The sequence below is a fragment of the Podarcis tiliguerta genome (genome assembly GCF_965153285.1).
Source record: "Podarcis tiliguerta genome assembly, chromosome: 1".
Lineage (NCBI taxonomy): Eukaryota > Metazoa > Chordata > Lepidosauria > Squamata > Lacertidae > Podarcis > Podarcis tiliguerta.
In genome coordinates this window covers 17,266,906-17,290,797 of record NC_139534.1, presented here as the reverse complement: position 1 = coordinate 17,290,797, position 23,892 = coordinate 17,266,906, and the positions used below count along the sequence as shown (strand labels likewise).

The 23,892-nt window shown below is 37.7% G+C and overlaps 1 protein-coding gene across 1 annotated transcript in view; it reads left to right on the top strand.

The window, feature by feature from the left end:
• Nucleotides 1–23,577, top strand: part of STK17B (serine/threonine kinase 17b) — a 115,500-nt gene extending 91,923 nt beyond the window's left edge. The window contains exons 3-9 of the mRNA XM_083412546.1: nt 2,805–2,970; nt 10,197–10,409; nt 13,305–13,449; nt 13,755–13,881; nt 14,588–14,636; nt 17,270–17,449; nt 19,036–23,577. Of these exons, the coding sequence (XP_083268672.1) occupies nt 2,849–2,970; nt 10,197–10,409; nt 13,305–13,449; nt 13,755–13,881; nt 14,588–14,636; nt 17,270–17,449; nt 19,036–19,321 (1,122 nt within the window). The 5' untranslated portion in view covers nt 2,805–2,848 and the 3' untranslated portion in view covers nt 19,322–23,577. The remainder of the gene's footprint in view (nt 1–2,804; nt 2,971–10,196; nt 10,410–13,304; nt 13,450–13,754; nt 13,882–14,587; nt 14,637–17,269; nt 17,450–19,035) is intronic.
• The last annotated feature ends 315 nt before the right edge of the window (nt 23,578–23,892 follow it).

Genomic DNA, 23,892 nt, shown 5'->3' with positions numbered 1-23,892 from the left:
TTGTTCCCCTGAAACTGCTTTAGCTAAAAACTTCATTACTAATACTAATGGGTTGCAACTTGAATGACTGCAGTTCATGTAAAAGCACATATACCTAAGAATTTCAGGCAGGTCAATGAAATGAGATTGATATGAATCTATCGAGCTATGAGTCAAAACATAGTTTTTTTTCTAATAAAGTAAAGACGTCAGTGCAAGACTTCTGCTTTTCTCCGAAACAGTTTGTGGTAAATATGTGGTAATGATGACGTTGTGTCCAAGTTACTGATAACTTCTTTGAAAAAGAAAAAAGTAGTCTTATACAGAGTTTGACCAACATTTGCTTCAACTTCTGTAGGACGGATGCTTCTAAAGCTATGTGAAGCTGTTACTTAGATAGTGTATGAGTATGAGACTACAGTTAGTTCAGGGTCTGAATGTGATACACACCTGAAAAGTTAATTTAAAAGATGGGACACTTAAACCAAAATTGCAGTGATCTGCTCTAAATAGTTGAGATATTCTTTTGGAACTCTTCCCAATCTGCTAGGAATTGCCATCCTAAATAATGCTCCAGTTTACAGATACCAGGAACCACACTGTTCTCTCTTAACTGTAGATCATTTATGAATGCATGAAATAGCACCCCTGGTTATTGCCTATAATCTCCTAAATAGATAGTGATCAATTGTAAGATCTTGTCTTATCCCATGACTCTCACATTATTGACAAGAAAAGGAAGGCCTTTCAGAACTGGCAAAGAGAGAGAAACTGTGCCACTAAGAAAAAGAAACCTATGCCAACGCTAAGGTTGAGGTTCAAAGAAGAATCAGAGAAGTAAATAACACCTGTGGGATAAAAAAAAAACAACTCAAGAGATCCAGCACTTACCCAACACTCATGATGCACAGAGTTTATTTAAAGCCAGAAAGACCATCTATGGGCCAATAAATCATGGCATATGCCCCCTACGCTCAACAGACGGTACCATACTTCTAAAAGATAAAGAAACTATGGGATTGCACTGGAAAGAACATTACTAGCATCTCCTTAACTGCAAGTCCCCTGTAGCTGCTGAGGTCCTCTCACAAATTCTGCAAAAACAAATTAGAGATGAGCTTGCAGTATCTCCAAATCTGGGAGAGTTGTGTACAGCTGTCAACCAAATGAAAAACAACGAAGCCAACGGACCTGATGGGATATCTGCCGAAATCATCAAAGTGGGTGGATTTGAACTTACATAACAATTTCACAAGCTCATTGAAAAAATAAGGGAGAGAGAGGAAATCCTAACAGACTTTAGGGATGCCAAAATTATCAACCTTTTTAAAAATGTTGATCGAGCGGATTGCGGAAACTATAGAGGCATCTCTTTATTAGCTACGGCCTGCGAGTGCTCCAATTGGAGAACAACCTTAACCAAAGGTGTCATGGACTTTGAAGATGCTTGAACTCAGGACAAAAGGGAGAAATGTACTAAGAGGAAGGCAAACCCTCATATGATCAACTCCCGCCCGGAAACCTATGTCCCCACTGTGGAAGGACGTGTGGATCCAGAATTGGCCTCCACAGTCACTTACAGACTCACTGTTAAAACCGTGTTTATGGAAGACAATCTTACTCGGCTACGAGTGATTGCCAAAGAAGATCCCATGACTAGTACAATTCCTTAGAAGTGTTTTAATGAGGAGCTTCTTGAAAAAAACAACCACCCAGTTAGTAGTCTACATGGTGTTGTAAAAGCCATGATTGCTCTTCCTTGGCAAGGTTTGTTCTCATGTGTGTCCCAACAATTCTAGTTTTAATGAGATTTACCACTGATTTACCTAAGACAACTAACTTAAGGCTAACCAATCTCTAATTAAGTGTAATATTTAATTAGGAGAAAAAAAGCAATCTTAATGTGGTTTCAATTCAAGCAAATTAATAGATTTATTTGGAAATATTTTTATTGGAAATGGGAGGCACTGAAGTGAATGCACTGAAAATGGTTAACATTCATTTTAACGTGAATCATAGAAACAGCTATGCATTAGATATCTATATATTTCTGACGTGTATTCATCTGCAAAATTAATTACAACTTTTCAGTTCCCAATTACTATTGTAACCCATTTATCATATTATTCAGTTTTAGGAAACAATATAGCATTAAAATTATACTTACGTTTCCCCTTCATTTTGTTCTATATTGCTGTGCCTTCACCACATCCTGGATCATCTGCTTTGTTTTTAAGCCGTTGGTGTTGGATACATCATGTAGTGTGTTTTAGTGGAAATATTAATAATTTTAGCACTTGAATGTATTACTGTTTACATGTTGCATGATAGGATCTAAAAATATTTGAATTTTGTGTAATAAATATGTAACCACACACAGAGAGAGAAAGAAAGGGTAAGATCAAACCTAGCACAATTCTTTCACTTGCTTTACTTTCCCCTCTTAGTTCCTGTGTACCCCAAATCTGAGATACACTCTGGAGCAGAGCTGGGGGGGGGGGGAGTGTGGAATAGGTAAGAGAGGAAAGAAGTTCCATTGCCCAGTTTTCTGTCGTACAAGCAGGTGGACGACATTGCATGTTTCCCCAAAGGTAGCCAACTAAATCAGAGCAGACCCATTGAAACCAGTGGAATTCAATTAGTAATGTCCTTTGATTTCAGTGGGTCTACTCTGAGCATGACAAAATTGGATACAACCATAAAGGTTTATTTTTGGACATCAAAACTGCTAAAAGTTTTTTTTAGCAAGTTTTTTTTAGCAATGAGAACTGGTAGTTTACTTGGACTGTGGGACACTTGTATTTAAATAAATGTTGTTTTGACAGGTGGAAATCAGTAACGAGTGTTGGAGAAACCTCATGCATTAACTATGTCCAGGAGGAAGTCGGAGAGCAAAAGTCCTCCAGGCTTGTTGTCTACATCTCTTCAGACACAAATAAAAATGGATAATTTTTACAGTTTTTATGAAGTTGAATCCAAAGAGTTGGGAAGGTAAGAAACTATTATGTTTTTTGGATTTTACTTTGTGTCCAAGACTGATCTGTGATAATTTGATTCATTAATCTAAGTTTTTTAGTATAAGGTATAGGGCAACTTCTGAAGTCTAGTTTTCTCTCCTATCTTGCCCTAATCCAGAGCACACCACTGCTGTTCTGGCTTCCAACCAGCACATTCACTTTCTATTACTTCCTGTACCTGAAATTGAAGTGTCAGTGACCCATTCTTTTGTAAAGCTCTACATCTGTTTTGCTAAAAGCCTGCACGCAGGGGCCTGGTGGAAGAGCAGTTCCTGGAATGCTTCAGTATGAAGCAAGGGATGTGAATGTTATAGCCAGTATCAGGATTACACCTAAGAAACTTGTCTCCTGATATGGAGCCACATGGCCGCAAATCTTGCTCTGGTGGACAGTGATGACCATAAATATGTTTCTGCGGACCACTTGTCTCTGGTTGCATAACGTGAGAGACTCATAAGATATCCATGAATTGCAGAGAATTTGAAGGTGGGGAAAAAACATTTCATTCTGTGTGGGAAAAGTCAGAACCTTTCAGGTTCTTCGTCGTGTGTAAAAAATGGGGAGGGATCAGCCCCTCATTTTGTGTTTGGTGTTGCCAACTTTTGGAAGCAGCAGGAGAGATGATAACAACTTCCAAGTGTCCCCAAAGCCATCATGAAGTAAGAAATAAGCCACTCCTGACTTCTAGGACTTCTTTGTTTGTTAAAGGGTGGCTGTTGGGGAAGGGAGTAGGGCAATTGATAACTATCAGTATTGGTGGGCTACTGTCCTAGACTTTAAAACTACTAGTACTACTTGATTTTTCTTTCTGTAAGGATGCCCAAATCAGTTTAAAACTGGAACTTAAAAAAAAAAAGTAACACAAGTGCAATTATGCTCCCACATTACAGGATTTTCTGTCCTTCATTATTGCCAGGCAAAGTGGGAAAGAAAGAGATTGGAGAAAATGAAATTAGTATTGCAGGGATACAGTGTTAGAAATTAGCTAGGTGCCAGGCACATTTTGCGACTGATGCGGGCCCAGTTGCGACCACATGGAGAACTCTGGATGCCAGATTGGGAACTGGGGAAAGCAAAATGTCACTTAGAGAAGGAACGGAAATATTTTCTTTGAAGCTTGAATTTGTTTTATTCTAGATTGTTTGATTTGACGTTTTAATGTGTAGTAAACTGCTTTGAGTTTTGTTCTTTAAAATATAAAGTGCTATAGAAATGAAATGAAATCATCATCCCCTTGAAAGAAATGGCGCCTAGACATTCCATTGTGGCAACCACAACCTAGGCTAAAGGTGTGATTTGGCGATTAACTTTTATATCTGAATTTCTAACACTGCAAATAATTCTACAGATTCTTCTACACAAAAATATTGAGCGCATAAGATTCTCTTTGCTTATTGGGAGAGTAATTCTCTTTGGGAGAAATAACTTGACAGCTTTGAAGTAAATGTCATCTAAAATAGATGGCAGCCATTGCAGAGGCTCTAGAATTGTGTGTGCTAAAGTTCTTAAAACTCTTAATTCACCTTCCTATTTCAAGACATACTCCAAATGTATTCTTTTTGTCTTTGCTGGCCAGTTAATGCACATTAGTAGCTTGTTTGAGCTTTATACTTATGAACTAACGACGACTCCTTTACCTAATTTGTGAATCTGTGACATTATTGAAACACAGTGTGTTCTTTCCCTGTAGCATTTTTAATATGAAAGGTAGATGGAGCAAAATTAGAGAGTCCAATCCAGTGCTTAGTGAGGCAGACTTTAATTTCAAGAAGTAAAATTTTGAAAATTGAAGTACTTGAGCTTAATTAAGAGTTTGTGTGGAGAAAATCTAAGTAGTTGTGGCAGTTAATCTAACACTGAGTGGCTAAGTTGATGTCACTGAATGCTCATGAATGTTCCAGTTGTTCATGGAACAAAGTTATCAATATGTTTGCAGTTCAACTTTTGTGCAGACACAGAAGGTTGTTGATCTGGCTGACTTTGAAACATCATTCAGGCACTAGATATGGGGTAGTTCTCTGAGGCAAGATGAAAACTGGCAATAGGTTTTAGGTGATAGGAAATTTTAATGAGCCTGGTCAAGCAGAGTGGCAGTAAGGATGAGGAAATATGGATGGGATGAATTTCACAGTTTTAATTGAGTCACTAATTCATTATCTTTGAATATAAGCTCATGGCTTTGTTCTCTTCATTGGAATATTTTCTGTTCTTGAATTTTTATTGGTGTATTATTGGGTTGGATTTGAAGCTTTGTGACTAGAACTATTTCCCTGCATCTCTTGAAAGTTCTTCTCTATTCACACAAGGTTCCATTGTCTGATCTTTGATTATGCCATCTGTGCCATTGCCAATACTACTGAGAAGGGTCTTTGACCCTCTGGAAAGGCTTTTAGGGGTGGAGAGTTGGGAGTAGGGGGCAGTTCTACTTTAGCAGCTTTTGGATCCAATTCATTGTATGTCTTGTGCTCACATTTGGAACATATATTGTATAATTGCTTAGTGTTAATGATTTGACTTTGTTATTGAGCAAATAGTGGCTTCAATCTAGGAATGTAAGGCAGCAATTTCCACTCTGACCTGTGTTGGTTGCAATCAACACTTTTTCTGTTCCACTGCAGTTCAGTCCTACCAAATACATTATTTGTTTCACTGTCCACTTTTTAACATAAGTTAATGTAACTTACATAACTATTTATGTAACGTATATTCATTTCAATGCAAAGGAAACATCAGAACAATGAAAAAACCCCTTGTAATTAATTACATATCATTTGCGGACTTCAAGAAACAACAACAGTTTCAATGAATGCTAATCATATTTGCTTGACTGATTTCCATTCCTGACTACAGATGAATATGCGAACTGCAATAATTTTTGCCTTCTTCTCCGTTATTGTCAGATTTCTCCAACTTCCCTCTTGTCTGTGGCCTCCATCCACTCATTTTTTTGCCAGTGTGCATGTGCCTCAGAAACGTTTCTGGTAAAACTGAAAATAAAATAAAAAAATTCCAGAAACCCCTCATCACTGTTAGTGAGCCAAACTAAAATTTGTTAATCTTCCTCCATAGTCCTTCCATTTCTTGATTTTCCTCTACTGCAGTTTCATGTGTAAGATGTCCACACATCATGTAGATATTCTCTCAGCTGTGGCACTCAGATGTATCCATCTGGAAGCTCAAATTGATTGGTTTTAAAACAAGTTTGTGTTTCTGTTATGTATAGTCTTTGTCATGCCTAAAGAGTGGAGAAATAAGATATAGATGAGGGCAAGGCTTTGGTGGATGGGCATTAGATTAAAGGGTGACAGGCCACAAAGAGAGAGGATACACGAGGCAGAAAAGTGATTAGCTCATACCTTTTGAACAGTTATGAAAAGAGTTGAAAGCTTTGAGTTTCCAGATACCAAGATCAGTCTTTTGGTCAAATGTGTGGCAGTTCTCTAAAAAGCACCTGAAGAAAGATAAACATTTTGTTGTTCTCATGAAACTGAAGTAATTCCTCCTTTTGTAGAATGCTAGTCAGCTTCCTCATAGTAAGTTTGCATCATGCTGGGTGAGGCAATAATAATTGCTTGATGTATATTCAGGCTTTATTGTGTTACAGAATTTGGCTGACTCACTTTCAGCAATGCAGTTTCATTTGTAGGAAAGTCGTCAAAACACCTTGAAATTACAGGTGAAATTTCTAATACTGTATATGCTTCTTGCGGGTCAGTTTTTAATGTTTGCATTTCATTGGAGAATTCAGATACTAATTTAGGAATGAGGCACCCTGTTGTCTTGTTGTATTTCATTATTAATTACTAGATAAATTATTTCCTTAACTGCTTTATACTGGGGGTCCTATGGGAATTGCTCAGTTTCTTTTTTTAAAGGAAGCAAAACAGCTTTCTGCCAGGTTCTAAGAGTTGCACATCATTTTAAGTGTGGGCAGATGAGTGTTAACTAATCTCTAAAGATCTTAGATGAATCTTTCTTTCTACTTTGAAGAGCCTTGAAAGAAGTTATGATTCACTCCTGCGTCCCCCCACCATGATAGTAACATATTTTAGACTCTTAAATATTTTGTTTCTAGTAGCTGCAGAATTTCCAAATGAAAATGCACACTTAAAGCTGCCTACCTCTGAGAGTCTTTTTTAAAAAGTAGCTGCTTGATATTCATCCCCATATTTACAGTTAGTGAAAGCTTGTAGTGTTCTTAGTCACAGGCCTTCAAATCTGGACATTTTCCTGAAGTTGCTTACAAGCCCTTGATTAAATAAGTTGTTAATAAGAAAGGGCTCAGAACAGGGACATTTTCAAAGAATATTTTTATGTGATGTCATAAAAAATGATTGAAACAAAATTAAATTAAAAAATTCATTCCAGTAGCACCTTAGAGACCAATAACTAACTTAGTTGGTCTCTAAAGTGATACTGGAAGTACTTATTTTATTTGTTTTGTTTCGACTACGGCAGACCAACATGGCTATCTACCTGTAAATAAAAAAATGATGTTCACGTGCCTGGAATAATGGTTGAAGAGAAGTTCTGAAAATTTTACTTTAGTGTAAAAAGCATTTTAGGCATATCCAGTACCTCAGGTTACATACGCTTCAGGGTACAGACTCCGCTAACCCAGAAATAGTGCTTCAGGTTAAGAACTTTGCTTCAGGTTGAGAACAGAAATTGTGCTCTGGCGGCACGGCAGCAGCAGGAGGCCCCATTAGCTAAAGTGGTGCTTCAGGTTAAGAACAGTTTCAGGTTAAGTACGGACCTCCGGAACGAATTAAGTACTTAACCCGAGGTACCACTGTACACATGTTTTACTTCTGTAACTTCAAGCACTTTAAAGACCTGATTCTGTTCTTCGTTTTATATTAAACTTTTCACTTATTGTATTTCTGGGCACTCATGTAAACATTAACACTAAAATCATAATCCTGGTTTTCAGGCATTCCTAACTTGGCCAAGGGAACACATTTTTCTTTACTTCCTAAAAGGTCAGCTTCATTTTTAAGCAGTATGTGGTTTTCTTCTAAAAACACAATCTTACCAACATACATTTTTGGTTCTAAAGTTGAACAGTTGGTAAGAGATGAGATTTACATGACTTGTTTCTTGCTAGCAATTGAGAATGGGCTTTTGTGTGGAGGCTTTAGGCTGCACTTTGTTTTACCATGAACACATTGTTTTAATTTGACTAGCTCTTTAATTTCCCTGTGCCTCAGTTTATCTGTCCAGTTATTCCTGATGTTAAATGTTCTCATTCGCACACAACTCTTTCAAAACCTTTACACTGGCTATGAGTGCCCAGCAGCAGACATTTTAGATCTTCTCCACCTTCAAAATGTGAGCTGTGTTTTTTCTCTGCACTTCCTCTTCTTCTCTATTGGAAGGAAAGAAAAAAAAAAGAACACTTCTTAAAAAGTGATGCAATCTACCTTATACCAAGTCACAAGTCACAACACCCATTTGAAAGCCAGGAATGTAGTAACTTCTCTCAAATTCAAAGTACTTGATTTGGCCCAAACTCAGCTCAGTAGCATAGCTGGTGTGTTGTCGCAGTACTGTGGCACCTTAAGGTTAAAGCTTTACATTTTGTTAAGAGGAGACATTATCCCAGCAAATTGAAAATCTGAGCATATGTTTAAGCAAAATGTGTTTTAAAACATCCTTTTAAAAACCTGAAACCAGTTTCTAAAGGAGTTCTTGCCAAAAAAACAACCCAAACAACCTCTTAAACTCTTCTAAGAAGAAACATTTCAGAGATCTTTAAAAAACAGAACCATGTTCTTACCTGCGCTGTGTATTAAAAACACTTGCCAGCACTGTGGTGGAGTGAAGCTTTTTAAAATGCATTTGCAACACTTTAAATGGCCTTTTATCCTAGGATCTTAAATACAGAAGTATCTTTTATGTGCAGGTAACTTACAACTTACGCACATTTAACTTGGGCGCATTCAGCTTTATGTTCTTTGCAAAAAAATACTAAAAATTTAAGAGAAGGTGGAAAGGGGGAAGGTATCGTGGGGAAATGTGTCTTGACTATGCACAATTTTGGTTTATGCATTAACCCTGAAATATAACCTCTGCATAAAATGAGAGTCACCTGTACCTGGTAAATTGCATTTGCAGAGTATTTTCAATCTTTGAAATGGCAGTTGTAAGCAAATTAATACATTTTTAGTGCAAGTTTTGTCTTAAGTTCTTAACTAAGAATATTTGATTAAAAATCCCTGTAATGTAAGGTAAAGGTAAAGGTACCCCTGCCCGTACGGGCCAGTCTTGACAGACTCTAGGGTTGTGCGCCCATCTCACTCAAAGAGGCCAAGGGCCAGTGCTGTCCGAAGATACTTCCGGGTCACGTGGCCAGCGTGACATCGCTGCTCTGGCGAGCCAGAGCCGCACACGGAAACACCGTTTACCTTCCCGCTAGTAAGCGGTCCCTATTTATCTACTTGCACCCAAGAGTGCTTTCAAACTGCTAGGTTGGCAGGCGCTGGGACCGAGCAGCGGGAGCGCACCCCGCCGCGGGGATTCGAACCGCCGACCTTTCGATCGGCAAGCCCTAGGCGCTGAGGCTTTAGCCCACAGCGCCACCCGCGTCCTGTAATGTAGTGATCTCCTAATTGGTGCTGGGTATCCAAGTATATTTATCTTGGAGGTTGAAGGCTGCAAACTTGCATGTAGTAAGGCTGCTTAAATTCCATTTACATCGGGCAACCTGACTTCATACAGATTTGTGGCCTTAAAAAGAGTTGGCCCTTCTTCCTCACATTCAAAATAGTGAAACACAAATTTTGCATATAGACTGATATGTACAAGAGGAACTTTTCTTACATAATAATGGTCTGCTGCTGGGATTCAAGTTTGCAAAGGTTTGGAGTGAAGCAGGATAAAGGAAATGCAGTGTTGCATGAGAAATCAGGGTACAGATAATTGTAGCTATGGTAGAGGTAAGGTCAAGATATGCTCCAGCCACTGGAGCTTTATCTCTGGATTCAAGAAAACTTTGCCCAGAGCTCTGTTTTTGCTTTTCAAGTCTTCAGTAGGTCTAGATAATGATAAGACTGCAAAAACCATGACTGCAAAAAATACACACATTCTTGTTTGCAGTAAGCTAAAGCTATGATGTTGACATTACTTTTAAAATATTTCCATATTCTTGTGTCTGTTCGGCAGCTCTGATACTTCACAAATACTTTTGTCCTTTTACAGAGGAAAATTTGCTGTGGTGAGAAAATGTATTGCAAAATCTACAGGCCAGGAATATGCAGCTAAGTTTCTGAAGAAGAGAAGAAGAGGCCAAGACTGCAAAGCAGAGATCCTACATGAAATTGCTGTTCTAGAATTAACAAAGCTGAGTCCCCGTGTGGTAAATCTCCATGAAGTCTATGAAACAACAAATGAAATCATTCTGGTATTGGAATAGTAAGTATGCTTTGTGCCAGTATGTTTGATAATAGATGTATTGATTTTGTCATTGTTTGCATAACTTCACCAAACATAACCAGAAAGGTAACATTAGAGAATACGTACAGTGTACTTTCTGTTGTGTTTGGCTCTTCTAGGTTTTGCATCTGAATCCTTTGTTAAAATGAACCTTCTATCAGTGACACTATTATCATTGACCTTCTATATTATGTTTTCTGTTGTAGGCATGGCAGATCTCTGGGTTCTTTCCAACTGAGGCATACTCAGAGTGGACTCATTGTAATTGGTGCACTTAAGTTAGTCACAACTATGAAGAAAATGCAGTATTAAAAATAAAAACAATATAAGAAACCGCAAAAGGGGTGGGGGGAGTAAAAATATTCATGTTTATTGTAACATTGGATTTGTATTGTTAAAATATTCTTTTTATAACTGTGTGTACACACACACACACACACACACACATATATATATATATATATTGGAATGTTATGAAATATTAGCTTCAACAAGTTTCAAAATGAGAGTTGCAAGTTGCTGTCCTCAGTGTTCCAAAGAACCAGGGTATTTTTATTATCAAGGTAACTGTCATCTTTGCACTTCTTATTAATGTCAGCTTGACCAGTTCTCTGACAATGTTGCATTCTTGTTATTCAACTGTTCAGTGTTGGCACTTCTCAACATTTCCACTTAAGTGTAATTTCCAATTTTTCCAGCCCTTAATAAGTTCAGCATTAACTCTGTGTCAGATTAGTTTGAGAGAAATCTGTTGTAACTATAGTTTCATGGTAGCTAAAACTTTTAGAGTCTTGTCCTTGTGTGCTGTTGCTATTTTTTAAACCAAACATTAATTTTAAAAAATCATCCCCTTTGTTAAATATAATAGATGCTTTTGTGTAAATGCTGGGATTATATCTAATTTGCCAGTGAGGCTATATTGTGAGAGGGGCTTCAACTGAAAAAGGACACCATCTGAAAGAGATGACAGCTTAAATATTGAGAGTGCTAGATAGTGTCAGTTTGCTGAGTTGCTTTCTGCCACAGAGGAAGGCAACATTCCTGAATCGCTGTTGCTGGATAGGCCAGTGGCTGCTGAATATGGATGCACGTTCATAAGGACCAACAGCAACTTCAGGATATGCAGCTTAACTTCTTTGAGTTACATAGAAACCTTGCTGTCCTAATAGACCCACTGTAAAACTTGTAGCTGTAGTCATCTGAAATGTCGTTATCCTAGATTCCTATGTACAGGGCAACTTGATGAAGCTTTGAGGCATCCTTCCAAAGTCCATTGGCATAAGGAGTAACTCCTGTGCAGCAGAACTCTCCTCTTGATTTACCCTAGCACATTTTCTTGCATAGAAGTTATAAACTGGTAATAGTTTCTTTTGATCAGGATGGGAAATAGATGTGGAAGAAGAATTTGGGCCGCTAATAGCTTGTGTTGCTGGTGTTTTTGAAAATAGGCCCATCAATCCAACAAAAAAAAAGAAAAAGAAATTGTTCTTTTGGTGTAGAGGCTTCTGCAAGTATATTACTGTTTTAAAATGGAACAGCTTTGGAGTAGTTTGCTGGTGACATTTATGCCTGTATACAATGAGTAATGATGGTGAAGAGACAGCCTTCAGCTGTTGGATTTGTATCCATGCAAGAGCAGCCTCATCATTACTGTTCTTTGACCATGACGAGACCTGTGTAAATGGAGATGAACTGTTGTCTATCCTCTTATATGGATTGGTCAAGTAACAGTCACAGAAGAAACCAAAACTGTGCTTTGTGCTCAAGCTTGCTTGAAGTAATATTTGATACCAAATTTACAAGAGGAGGTTGCTAGTGTGGGTGAGCAGGCATGTTGGAAAGGCATCCTCTCCAATGTTTGAGTGCATGTGATTACTTGCTCCAGCGCAGGGAGCTACAGTTGGATCAAGAAATTACAAAAGCAAACAGTATGTGTGTGTTCACACAAGGGGATCGTGGGTTGCAGTGGAAGACATGCCAGAGCAGCGGCTGTGTTTCGGGCATACATTTTGTTTTCATCTTGCTTCCAAAAGACTGACTGACTCTCTCTCTCCCTCTCTCTCTCTCTCTCTGTGTGTGTGTGTGTGTGTGTGTGTGAGAGAGAGAGAGAGAGAGAGAGAGAGAAATATAACTTAATATGATTGCTTCAGGGAAGGTATGTAACTGGAGTGCCAAAATCAAAATGCATTCCAGAAAAAAAAGCAACAGTTACATTTTTAGCATTTCTTGAAAGGTTGTGGTGAATGAGTATTATATAGTAGTTGAAAACTCCTTTTTTTAGAAACTTAGGTAAAAAGTAGTCCAGGACAAAGTGTTTTGAGTCCCTCTTAAGGGGTTGTTCCTAGAAAGTTCACAGAAAATAAAGCAATGTTGAGCAACATAGACTGTTTTCAGGATTGTTGATTGTTTTTCTAGTTGGTTTAAAAGACTTCTTGGATACTTTAGAAAAAAATATCCATTTCCTTTGCTGTCAGTAACATGCTGTGCTGAGATTTAAGTTTCCACTAAAACCTTTTTCTTTGTTTTCTGGTATCTGCTGGTGTTCTGGAAATAGATGCCATTTCACTGACCTCACAAATATGAAGCTTGCAAATGATTTTGCCTTCTACATCACATCCTCACTGCTTCTTTTTGACTATCCCCACAAAAGTTCATGTTGGCGCCACAGAAAATCCCAAGCTTGAGCATTTTACTTTCCCCTCCATCTCTACAATTGTCATTTCAGTCCAATTAAATATGAATCTGTACCAAACTCTTTGAAAACTATAAGGCAGTAGAACTGGAGTTTACTTTCCGACTGATACTGACCTATGTGATGAGGTCATTTAGAGAGTAAGATGTTAAAAATGAGTGTGTTTGTTTATATTTTTTTAGTGCTGCTGGAGGAGAAATCTTTAATTTATGTCTCCCTGACCTAGAAGAAGCAATAGATGAAACTGATATTGTTAGACTTATACGACAAATACTTGAGGGCATTTGCCATCTGCATCAGAACAACATTGTCCATCTTGATTTAAAGGTAACTATACATATGAGTGTTAAATAATGTATTTCTTTCTGCACTTTTATTGATGCTCTAGGATATAAATTCATAAATATATTGATCTGTATCTTGATAACTCCTTAACATTTCAAATTGGCCTTTTAGGCTTTTATAAAAAATGCTTTGATTTGTTGGTAAGAAACTACTGGCCTCCTGAATTGGTGATATGCCAATTTCAGTAGGATTAGAGTAGTTTAAAACTATGAATTAATCTTAAATTAATATTCTTTATATGTGGTGAATTGTGCATGCACTGAACATTTTTTGTTTCTTTGTTGTAGCCCCAGAATATTTTATTGAGTAGTGTATGTCCCCTTGGCGATATAAAAATTGTTGATTTTGGCATGTCTCGGAAGATTGGCAATTGCATTGAACTACGGGAAATTGTTGGGACTCCCGAGTATCAAGGTATGTCACTGTGCACACACACTCTTTGAATGCTTCTATGTATTTTCACATATGGTAGAACTACTCAACATTAGAGAGGTACCTGCAATTTTGATATTTTATCACCTGCTGAAAATGATTCTAGAGAATTAATTTGATTCATGATTTTACAATGTTTTAATGATTTTATTGAATGCCAGCCGTTACACTTTTTAATGAGGTAGTGGTTTATGAATATTCTTACGAATAAAATAAAAATAAAATAAAATTGGTATTGGGTAATCAGCCCCTAACACAGGACTAATAAAAATAATGGAGTCATTGCTGTTCTACATATAAGCCGTAGAGGAAATTTCCTCTTCAGTTTTCTCCCAATCACTGGTTAGGAAACATGAATTGTCTCATGTTGAAAAGTATAACTTTAAAGAAATAAATATATACTGGTCTCCAGAATGTAAATGGGTTACTTTGAGATTAGTGTATGTACCTTGTAGCAACTTCAACAAAAGAATGGCTTTATTGTGCTAGTTCACTCCTGCATTGCTCTGCATCTAGAACTAAATACACCTGCAAGAACTGTGTGGACAATTCCGTAGATGTTGAAGAGGAAGCTATAATCATACAGACCTATAATTTTAAAATGACACCCAAATTCAGATAATTGTCATGAGTATACTAGAACACAATTGCTGTACTTCATGGTACTCTTCCTTTCCCCTCTGTCCAGCACCAGAAGTCTTAAATTATGAACCTATTACTCCAGCAACAGATATATGGTAAGATCACTTCTTTTGAAGTTAAAACAACTGTAAAGACTATCTAGTTCTTATATATTAGCTACTACATTGTTTCAGTTTAAATTTCTGGAAACTGCTTTTCGCATAAAGTGGTACCTCGGGTTAAGTACTTAATTCGTTCCGGAGGTCCGTTCTTAACCTGAAACTGTTCTTAACCTGAAGCACCACTTTGGCTAATAGGGCCTCCTACTGCTGCCGCGCCTCCGAAGCACGATTTCTGTTCTCATCCTGAAGCAAAGTTCTTAACCTGAAGCACTATTTTTGGGTTAGCGGAGTCTGTAACCTGAAGCGTATGTAACCTGAAGCGTATGTAACCCGAGGTACCACTGTAATGCCTTTGTTGGCCCTTCATTTGTTATTTGTGACTATAGGGAACAAGTTATAGTCATGGTTACCTAAAGCGGGGGTTTCCATATGGTGCTCATGAGCCCCAATGCCAGGGCCTTTCTCCTTGCCCTCTGCCTCTGCGCAAATTTGAAATATGCCTCCCATCCATCTGGTTGAACCCCCTTCCCGTCTTAATGCAAGCCAGCTAAGAGGAGGCAGCAGTCTATAGTGGGTATGCTTGTGATGAACAGAAAGGTGAGAAGTGTGTGAAAAAGAAGCAGCATGTGGTGGAGGTGGAGCAAGGACATTTGGCTTCTTTTTGAGACGATGGCCAAAGGATAGGGGCGTTCCTGTCCAGCAGCCAGCACCTAGGAGCAGGGCTACCTGGCTCCCTCTACCACCCCTGATGCCCCTATAGGAAGGGGATGGAAATCTCTTCTGGAATTCTTTACCCCAAAGCCCTATGGAAGGGGATAGAGCACCCAAAAAACAGTGAGGTACAGGCTTTCCCTTTCTCTCTCCCTCCCCCACCAAGTATTTAATATTCTGTGTGAAGGCATAAGCACCAGGTGAGGGCACCTTTCTGATTCTACTGTATAGGCTCAATCCTCTTGGTAGATTTTACTTATCCTATAATCAGCTGCTTTTATACCACACCCTTTCATTCTGATGGTGGTTTGAGGATATGCCTTGTAAAATCCATGAAGATCTGTGACTTAGATCTATGGGTTTCTTTGTCCCAGGGTAGTGCTGGTAAGTGCTTGATTAACGTTTACCGTGTAAGGCATGGATCCTTATGTTTTTTGCAAGTTATCTCCTCATGGTTCTAGTTACAGGTAGGCAGTTGTGTTGGTCTGCCACAGTCGAAACAAAATAAAAAAAATCCTTCCAGTAGCACCTTAGAGACCAACTAAGTTTGTTATTGGTATGAGCTTTCGTGTGCATGCACACTTCTTCAGATAGTACTCATGGTGGTACTGAAAAGTCCTGGATCTGCAATTTTTACAATTAAGGCTGTGAAGAGAGATGTGACTTGCAGTTTGACGGTGGCCTGGGGAAAATCCTGTATAAAAATCACGCAAAAATAAGAGGATGCGTTTTTAATTACACTTTCGTTCTTTTTCTATGCCCTATGGTGGCCATTTTGTCACTTGTTGCCACAGCACTTTTTCAGAATTCTACAACTCCATGACCCAAAAAGTAAATTGGCTGTTAGTTGAGGTGAATATGAAGAGGGGCAAGTGATTAATAGCAAACCTGGGATCAGACAAGGTTTCCTGTTACACCTTTATTTTCAGAATGTATAAGGCTTCAGTGGAAAGGGTCTTTATAACCTTTTATTGCTTATATATTGTTGACCTTAGATGACCAAGCACCATTTATGATTTGATGGAGCTACCAGCCTTGGCTTCATAAGCTAAGGAAGTAATGAGATTTTGTTTGTTTCTTTTTTAAACATATCCTGTGGTGGTGTTCGTCTTTGCTTTCACTGCTTTCCAGCATGTGCCAGAAATAGAATCTCTTTGCCAATGTTTGCTGTTTTTATTTCAGTTTCTGATTATCTCATTACCACTGTTACAGTTACGCAAACTTTTGATTTCTTAACCCTGTGCCCATTGGCTTCATTTTTTGTTAAACTGAAAATCTGTTGATCCATTAAATGTGCAGCCTGATCGAGAGTTTTGGATGTTCATATTGGAGCTCTAAGCAAATACAAGTGTCCAGTTCATTTGTATGGCACGCCCTAAACACTGTGCTGAAAGGCAAAGTCTTCTTACTGAGAGAGTATCATCCATTTGATAACTATCATAGTGCAAGAAGTGCAATGAAATGTTTATGAGGTTGTCTCCATTTGGGTCTCCTGAGAATTGGATTGTGGCATTAGCACAATGTATGCCTGCCAGGATTTGTTGTCCTTGTGGAGAGAATCTTCCTGCTTATATTTTGATAACAAGCAGGTTGCTTGCCAGTGTCCTGTTGTTAAATATTTTGATTGATATGTTGGTGACAAGTATAGTTGTAAAAATAGGCAAAAACTTTGCCTTCTGCCCTTCTGTGTTGAAAATGGAACAGTTCAGTGTGTAAGAAGTACACTTGTTCTGTGTCATGAAACTAAGCTGATTATATGAATGCCTCTAGTTTACCTGTAATGACTTTCTACAAATTTTGATTTATAGATCTAGATAGAGATAGATAACTGAAAAGTTAAAAAGAAAAATCTGGCTTGGTATGTGTAATTACAAACAAATATTTTAATATTAAATACATAACTTCTCTAATTTCAGGAGTTTGGGTGTGATCTCTTATATGCTGCTTACACACGAATCTCCTTTTGTGGGAGCTGACAAACAAGAAACGTACCTCAATATTTCTCAAGTAAATGTGGATTATTCAGAAGAAACATTTGCTTCAATTTCACCATTGGCCAGAGACTTCATTCAAATGCTACTTGTTAAAAATCCTGAGTAAGTAGATGATTTGGAGCAGGGTAGAGGAAGAAAACTTAAGTGGAATCTCTGTGTCTTGCTGTAACATAAATATAGTGGCAAGGGGCATAGTCATATGAAAAGGCTATTTTTTGCATGTCTGTGTATCACAAGCTTAATTTCAAATTAAAAACCATTTTATTTACTCAGAGTTCTCTTCCTGTTTTGTAAGAACTGCATTGTATAACCTGACACACTGCAGTGGCACAGAAATTCTTATGGGTCTAGAATTGGGGTGAATCTTTGTGTGTTTTCCATCAGAAATACTTCCCTATGTGCTTGGCTTTATAATGCCAAAGAGCAACTAGCAGTATTTGACTCTGGGTTGTATCCAGCTAAATTCTACTTGGAGCAGGCGCATTAAAATTAATGGACCTAAATTAGTCATGTCCATTAATTCCAATGGGTCTGTTGTGAGCATGACTAACATTAGGTACAACCCTCTGTGTTTGTTAATACTTTCTATATAACTCTCTGAGATGGAGGACCAGGGCTTTCTCTAGTGCAGGATGCGGAACAGGATCTGTTCCTTGTGGGGCACTTTCAGAGGTGGCCAAGGCTTTCCACCTCTCCATCATGACCCAACTTTGAAGGAAAGAATCAGGAGTGCACCATAAGTGTGCTCCCAGTTCTTTCATTTCTTCCTTTGCAGGCCAGCTTTAATTCCATTTATGCCAATCAAGTGATTTCTGACTGCAAAATCTAATTTTAACAGGGATCAGCTGCATCTGGGGGCTCCCAAATGGAACCAATCCCAGTGTGGTTTGCATTTGGCACTAAATTTTAAAAGTGACAAATGCGAGCATTTCTTTCTAGGGAACAATCGGGATGTCAGGTGTGGAGCAGGTGGACACGGCTTGTGGGCCAAATAACCCTGCTGAGCATAATTTGACCCACAGGCCGGTGGTTTCCCACTCCTGCTTTTAAGGTATGGAATTGAACAGCTGTAGCCATTTCATCAAGCTGCAAAGCCTTTCACTCCATCTCCCCATGAAAATGTATTGTGCTTCTACAATTTCTCCAAGCAGTGAAGAGTTGTGTTAGTTGGCTGGCTCCCTTTTATGTTGCAGCCATAATCCTTGTTAGTTTGTGTGTTTATGTGCACAGAATAGTATCAGTGGTATAAGAAAGGGAAGGCAGACTGAGGAAGGAAACCTTTTCATTTTGCCTTCCTTTGCCTTTTCTGTCCATTCTTGCCTGCACTGAACAGCCACCATCCCACTGCTTGAAATACATATTGATGGCAAATAGAGAAAGAGCAAGCTATAGACACTTAAACCAAAAAGATTTTGTCTTTCTTTGTGATGAGAATTGGTGGGGTCAGTGAGAGGAGTTATAAGAGGGCAAGTTATGAAGTGTATGCTGTGTGGGGAAGATAAGCTTGCCCACCTCTTCCTCCCTGTGGATTTCTGCCAAATCTAGTTGATTAGGGATATAGTTTTGTTTGACGGCAGTAAGGCTATTCCAGCATCAGGTAGTATTTAACCCTTCTTTCACTGGCTAAGCTGTTGCTTTCAAATGACCTCCATGTCTTAAATATATATCTTTTGATTTTGATTTTGAAGAGAGCGACCAACAGCAGAGGCCTGTCTGTCTCACGCCTGGCTTCAGCAAAGAGATTTCTTCCTGTTGTACAGCCCTGAAGAAAGCCCCAGTTCTTCTCCAACACATGATCATATGAATAAGGGCACAGAAGAAAGAAATACCAATAAGTGCATGTGTAATGGAATGTGCAGCGAGCGAGAGGATAAAGAGAATATTCCAGAAGACAGCAGTACAGTCTCCAAACGATTTCGCTTTGATGATTCTCTCCAGTACCCCCAAGAATTCACAACAGACTTTGTATGCTAACAGATGCACTCCTGAATGCTATTTTGAACTGAATTTAGGATTCTGATCTACTCCTGTGGCACATGCTTTCAGATTATGGCTTGTCCACTGTTGCATTTTGGTTATCCAAGAAATGCACTTTCAGTTGATGTTGTGTTGGCCCTTCTTTGTGCTACCATTGCTGGCAATGGGTTTGACTCCTGGGAAACTGGAGTCCTGGCACCTGAAGTGGATTGTCTTTGGAGGCAGACAAGCAACTGAGTATTTTTTTTTTGCACTTTTACATTTGAAGTCCAAATAATGGATTTTGGTGTGTCGATAAATAAACTAGGCAAACTGGGAAGAGGATTTTTTTAATGTTAGCCAACAGTTAGCCTTGTTGAACACACCATAACCATGTTCTAAGCCAAAGAGTGATGTAAAAATACATATGCAGTTGCATTGTTAATAAAGCTACATGAAGTTGACAAAGCAGAGAAATGGGCCCTTTTGTTCAAGTCCAGCAGAGCAGCCTCATGCTGTCATCTTTTTGTTGAACAGATTCAAATCAGTGACTTAGTAGTATATAGCTGTACTACAATGAATCCTTTGAGCCTGTGTTTCCCACTTGGAATGTTGACTGGAGTTCAAGTGGCTTCCTGACTGGCAGCCCGGAGGCTCTTGCATGTTTGCTCAGAAGCGAGCCTCACTGGGGTTCAGTGTAGAGAGGTTTGCAGCCTTAGACCATTTTCACGTGAGGCACTTAAATAACCATTTGCATTCCACAATTCTGTTATGCAAATATAGTACCCAGATGTTTTAAAATACTGATTTAATTTAAAAACCTTTTTGTGTATACGAATAACATGGAAAGGGGTCAAAGATGCATTTGTGTCATGTGAAAATACCTTTAGCTGGTATTTTTTTTCAGGGGCTATGCAAGGGTACGCAGTACTGGCACCTCTTCTTTGTTGTTAAAAACTTCATGATGAGTACCGGCACCTATTTTTCTAGAAAAAAAGCACTGCCTTTACCTATCTACTCACAAACTTGTGTCCATGTGGTATACCTTTCTGGCAGGAAAATCTGCAATGCTATATACTACTTAAGGGCACATTCAATTTTGTGAGGTATTAAGTCTGAAGGCCAACAAGACTAAATTTTATTGAATGAGAACTTCCACAAAAGTGTGCAATGTTAGGTTTCGTCATAATTTATCTTTTATAGATGAAGTTGACTTCATCAAATTATTCTCCTAAATTACAACTCTCTTCTACCTTCCCATTCATCAGTTGAATCCATTGATGGTATCCCAGCAAATATATACCACCACTAATATGTGTGTAATGGTGTAATCTATGCCTCTTTACTCAGAAGTAAGCCCCACTATGTTCAATGGTCCTTACCCTCAGGTAAGAGTACATGGGAATGAAGCCTAAAGCCATGTGTTGAATTTCACAAGCAGTGACATGAGGTTGGCACTGCAAATAGTTGGACTGAGGTATACTTTTAGAATCAAGGTGGTGCAGATTCAAGCCCACATTCAGAAACTCAGTACAGAATTTCAGTATTTGGAAGCCATATTTTCTTAAGACTATCAGTTAAAAATCCCTATGGGAAGGCTGGGATACAAAATTCAATTGCCTAATATGCGTTTTTAAAGTGTTGACTTTATTTTAAAACAGATTTTATTGGAATTTAGAAAAAGGTATACAGAAACTCATATCTTTTTTGTCAAAAGTAAAATATATATAGATAAAAGCACACAAAAAAACAGAAATGAAAGGAAAATAGATAAAAAGTGGAGATAAAAATAATAATGGGAGAAAAAAGAAAATAAATAACTTCCAATTCCTCATCTATCAGCAATTTGTAAACATTATTCAACTCATCCACTCCAGTATTACACCTAAAAAAAGCCACTTTCTATAAACCAACATTATATTCAGCCTTCAAACCCAAATGCCATTAGTTCATTTTCTTTTTCATGCAAAAAGGCTATATGGGGTTTCCAATGTTTAGTAAATGTTAAGTGTCTTTTCTCTGAACATGTCAATTCCGCCATCTTGGCTACATCCAATAATTTTAACAACCATTCTATTGTTGGTAAATATGAGTCTGTCCATCTTTGTGCATATAAAAGTCTTGCTGCTACAGTCATGTATTGGAAGTTCCACAATCTGTTTCTCATTGTTTGTCCAAGCAGAAAGAGTTCTGGTTTCAGATGGAAGTTAACATTCAAGATCTCTGTATTGTATGAATTTGTGTCCAATATTTTTTAGCGTTTTGACGTGTCCACCAAGCAAGATAGAATGTCCCTTTACACTTCCAGCAAGTATTTGGAATATTTTTATACATCCTAAATAACGTCTCAGGGGTTAATTGCCATGGTACATCATTTTATAAAAATCTTAACACAATGTGTATTTTAACCCTTTAATCCACGTATGTTCCCATTGTTCCATCTGTATATTATGCCCAGTCTTTTGCCCATTTAATCATACATTCTTTTACCATGTCAGATGGGCAGGGTACAAATAATAAAATTATTATTACTACTACTACTTGTTCTTGCATTTCAAATTTCAACAGTAATTTGTACATTATCGCAATGACATGTTCATCATCTGTACACCACTATTTCAAAGTCTGCCTTTTTTCTATCCCGGAAATCCTCTTTATCTGACTCAAATCTGTGTTGTAAGTAGGAAAACCATTGGAGAGATTGACCTTCCCTTGTTTTAACTTTAGTCTTCTTGGTTCTGCTCTAATTATTCTTGGTATGTTAACCCTTTTTCTGCCTATCACGTCTTTTCTATGAAATGCTTCTAGCGTTGAGATCCATAAGGGTATCTTCAGGTATAACCTAGGTTTATATCTCTTCCAGATTCTCAATATATTATGTCTGGTAAAATGTTTTTTAAAGTCCACACTGACTTTGACCTTATCATAACACAAATATGATGCCATCCAAACCTTAAGTCTTTTTGCCTTTAAATGGTCACAATAGGTATTGTTTGGAATAAAAACATCATTCTAGGCAGAACGTTAATCTTTATCACTGAAATTCTACCTAACAGCGAGAGTTTTAACTTCTCTCATCTTAACATACCTTTTTTAACTTCAGCTGATGTTTTAGCATAATTATTAAAAATGTACAGTTCATATTTGTCACAGTAATACCGAAGTATTTAACTTTTTAAAAAATTGTAACCCTTTTTTCTCCATCGGAACCTTCTGGTTTTCTGTTGTCAGATTTTTGTTAAAATTTGTTTTCTGGCAGTTAATCTTAAAGCCTGCCAACATACCAAAATCATTTAATTTATCCATAATAATTCCTATTCTCTGCAATGGGTTTTCTTAAGTTAACATCAGATTGTTTGCAGGTGCTCTTAGTTTGTAAGTTTCTTTTTAAACCATTACCATAACACTCTTTATACTGACTTTATACCTAGTATCTTCTTCATCATCATCTTCTGGAATTGCTCTGAGTCATAAGTAGAGCTCTTTTTCTCTCAATTCCAATAATGCTATGTCATCCAAGTATCTTTCCATCTCTCTATCTGCCACTTGACTTCCACTTTCCAACATTTCCACTCTGTCCTTTAGTTGTTTCATCTTTCCAGACATTTGTGCGTAAGATGTTGGTATTTTATTTATTGTTTCCTCCAGTCATTGACATTTTGTATTTGAAAAATGACTGTGTCTTTTTAAGATTCATTTTTGAATTCATTCATTTCTGTTTTAAGAATTTCCATCTGCTCATTCATCATCTGCTGTATCAAATCAACTGTACTCTGGGTATCTAAGGATGCCTGTCGTTCTTCTGTTTCCCCCCCTGGTGGATGTCATATTGGATATTAATATTGCTTCCCTTTTTTCCCCTCCTAAAAGTGTTAATTTTAGATGGTTTAAAATAGAAGATCATCTTGCATAAATACACTTTTAATATGGAAAAAAAAGTGAAATGAGCATGCCACAATAAGTTATGCCAGCACTTTATAAAACAGAATATAGTAAAAATAAGTGTTTCCATTGTGGTATTTTCAACAAATGTTTACATTTCTTACTCCTTTAATCTTACCACTTTTAATTTTTTTGAAGAAGTCAGTTTTTTGTCTCTAGTCAAGAGGTTTTTGGATTTTATAAGCACTTGTGTATATGTATGTAAATTCAGGATATCACTTGCTTCTGACAATGCTAAGATTTGTTTGACTATCTCTAATTTTGTAAGTTTTCTAACTTGTTTATGCCATAAGTTTGTATATAATTTTATTCAAATTATAAGTATTCTCTGAGTTCTCTGTTTTGTGTTCAGAATGTGTGGGTCTTGGTAAGTGGATAAAAGTGGCTATATCAGGTGAGGTTTATATATAAGGTCATAGACCATTAGTATAAAAACAGAGAGGAATAATAGACCACAAACAACATGGAATGTTACATATAGCATGAAGTATAATACAAATGAAACATACAAAACTATCCATCCTAAACTCACTGAGATCATATTAAGTCCTTGATTGCCAAACTTTAAAATGGGGCCACCCTTATAATAATATACTCATCATCTTCCCTTCAAATGGACTTTCAACATAACACCTTTTGGTCTACCA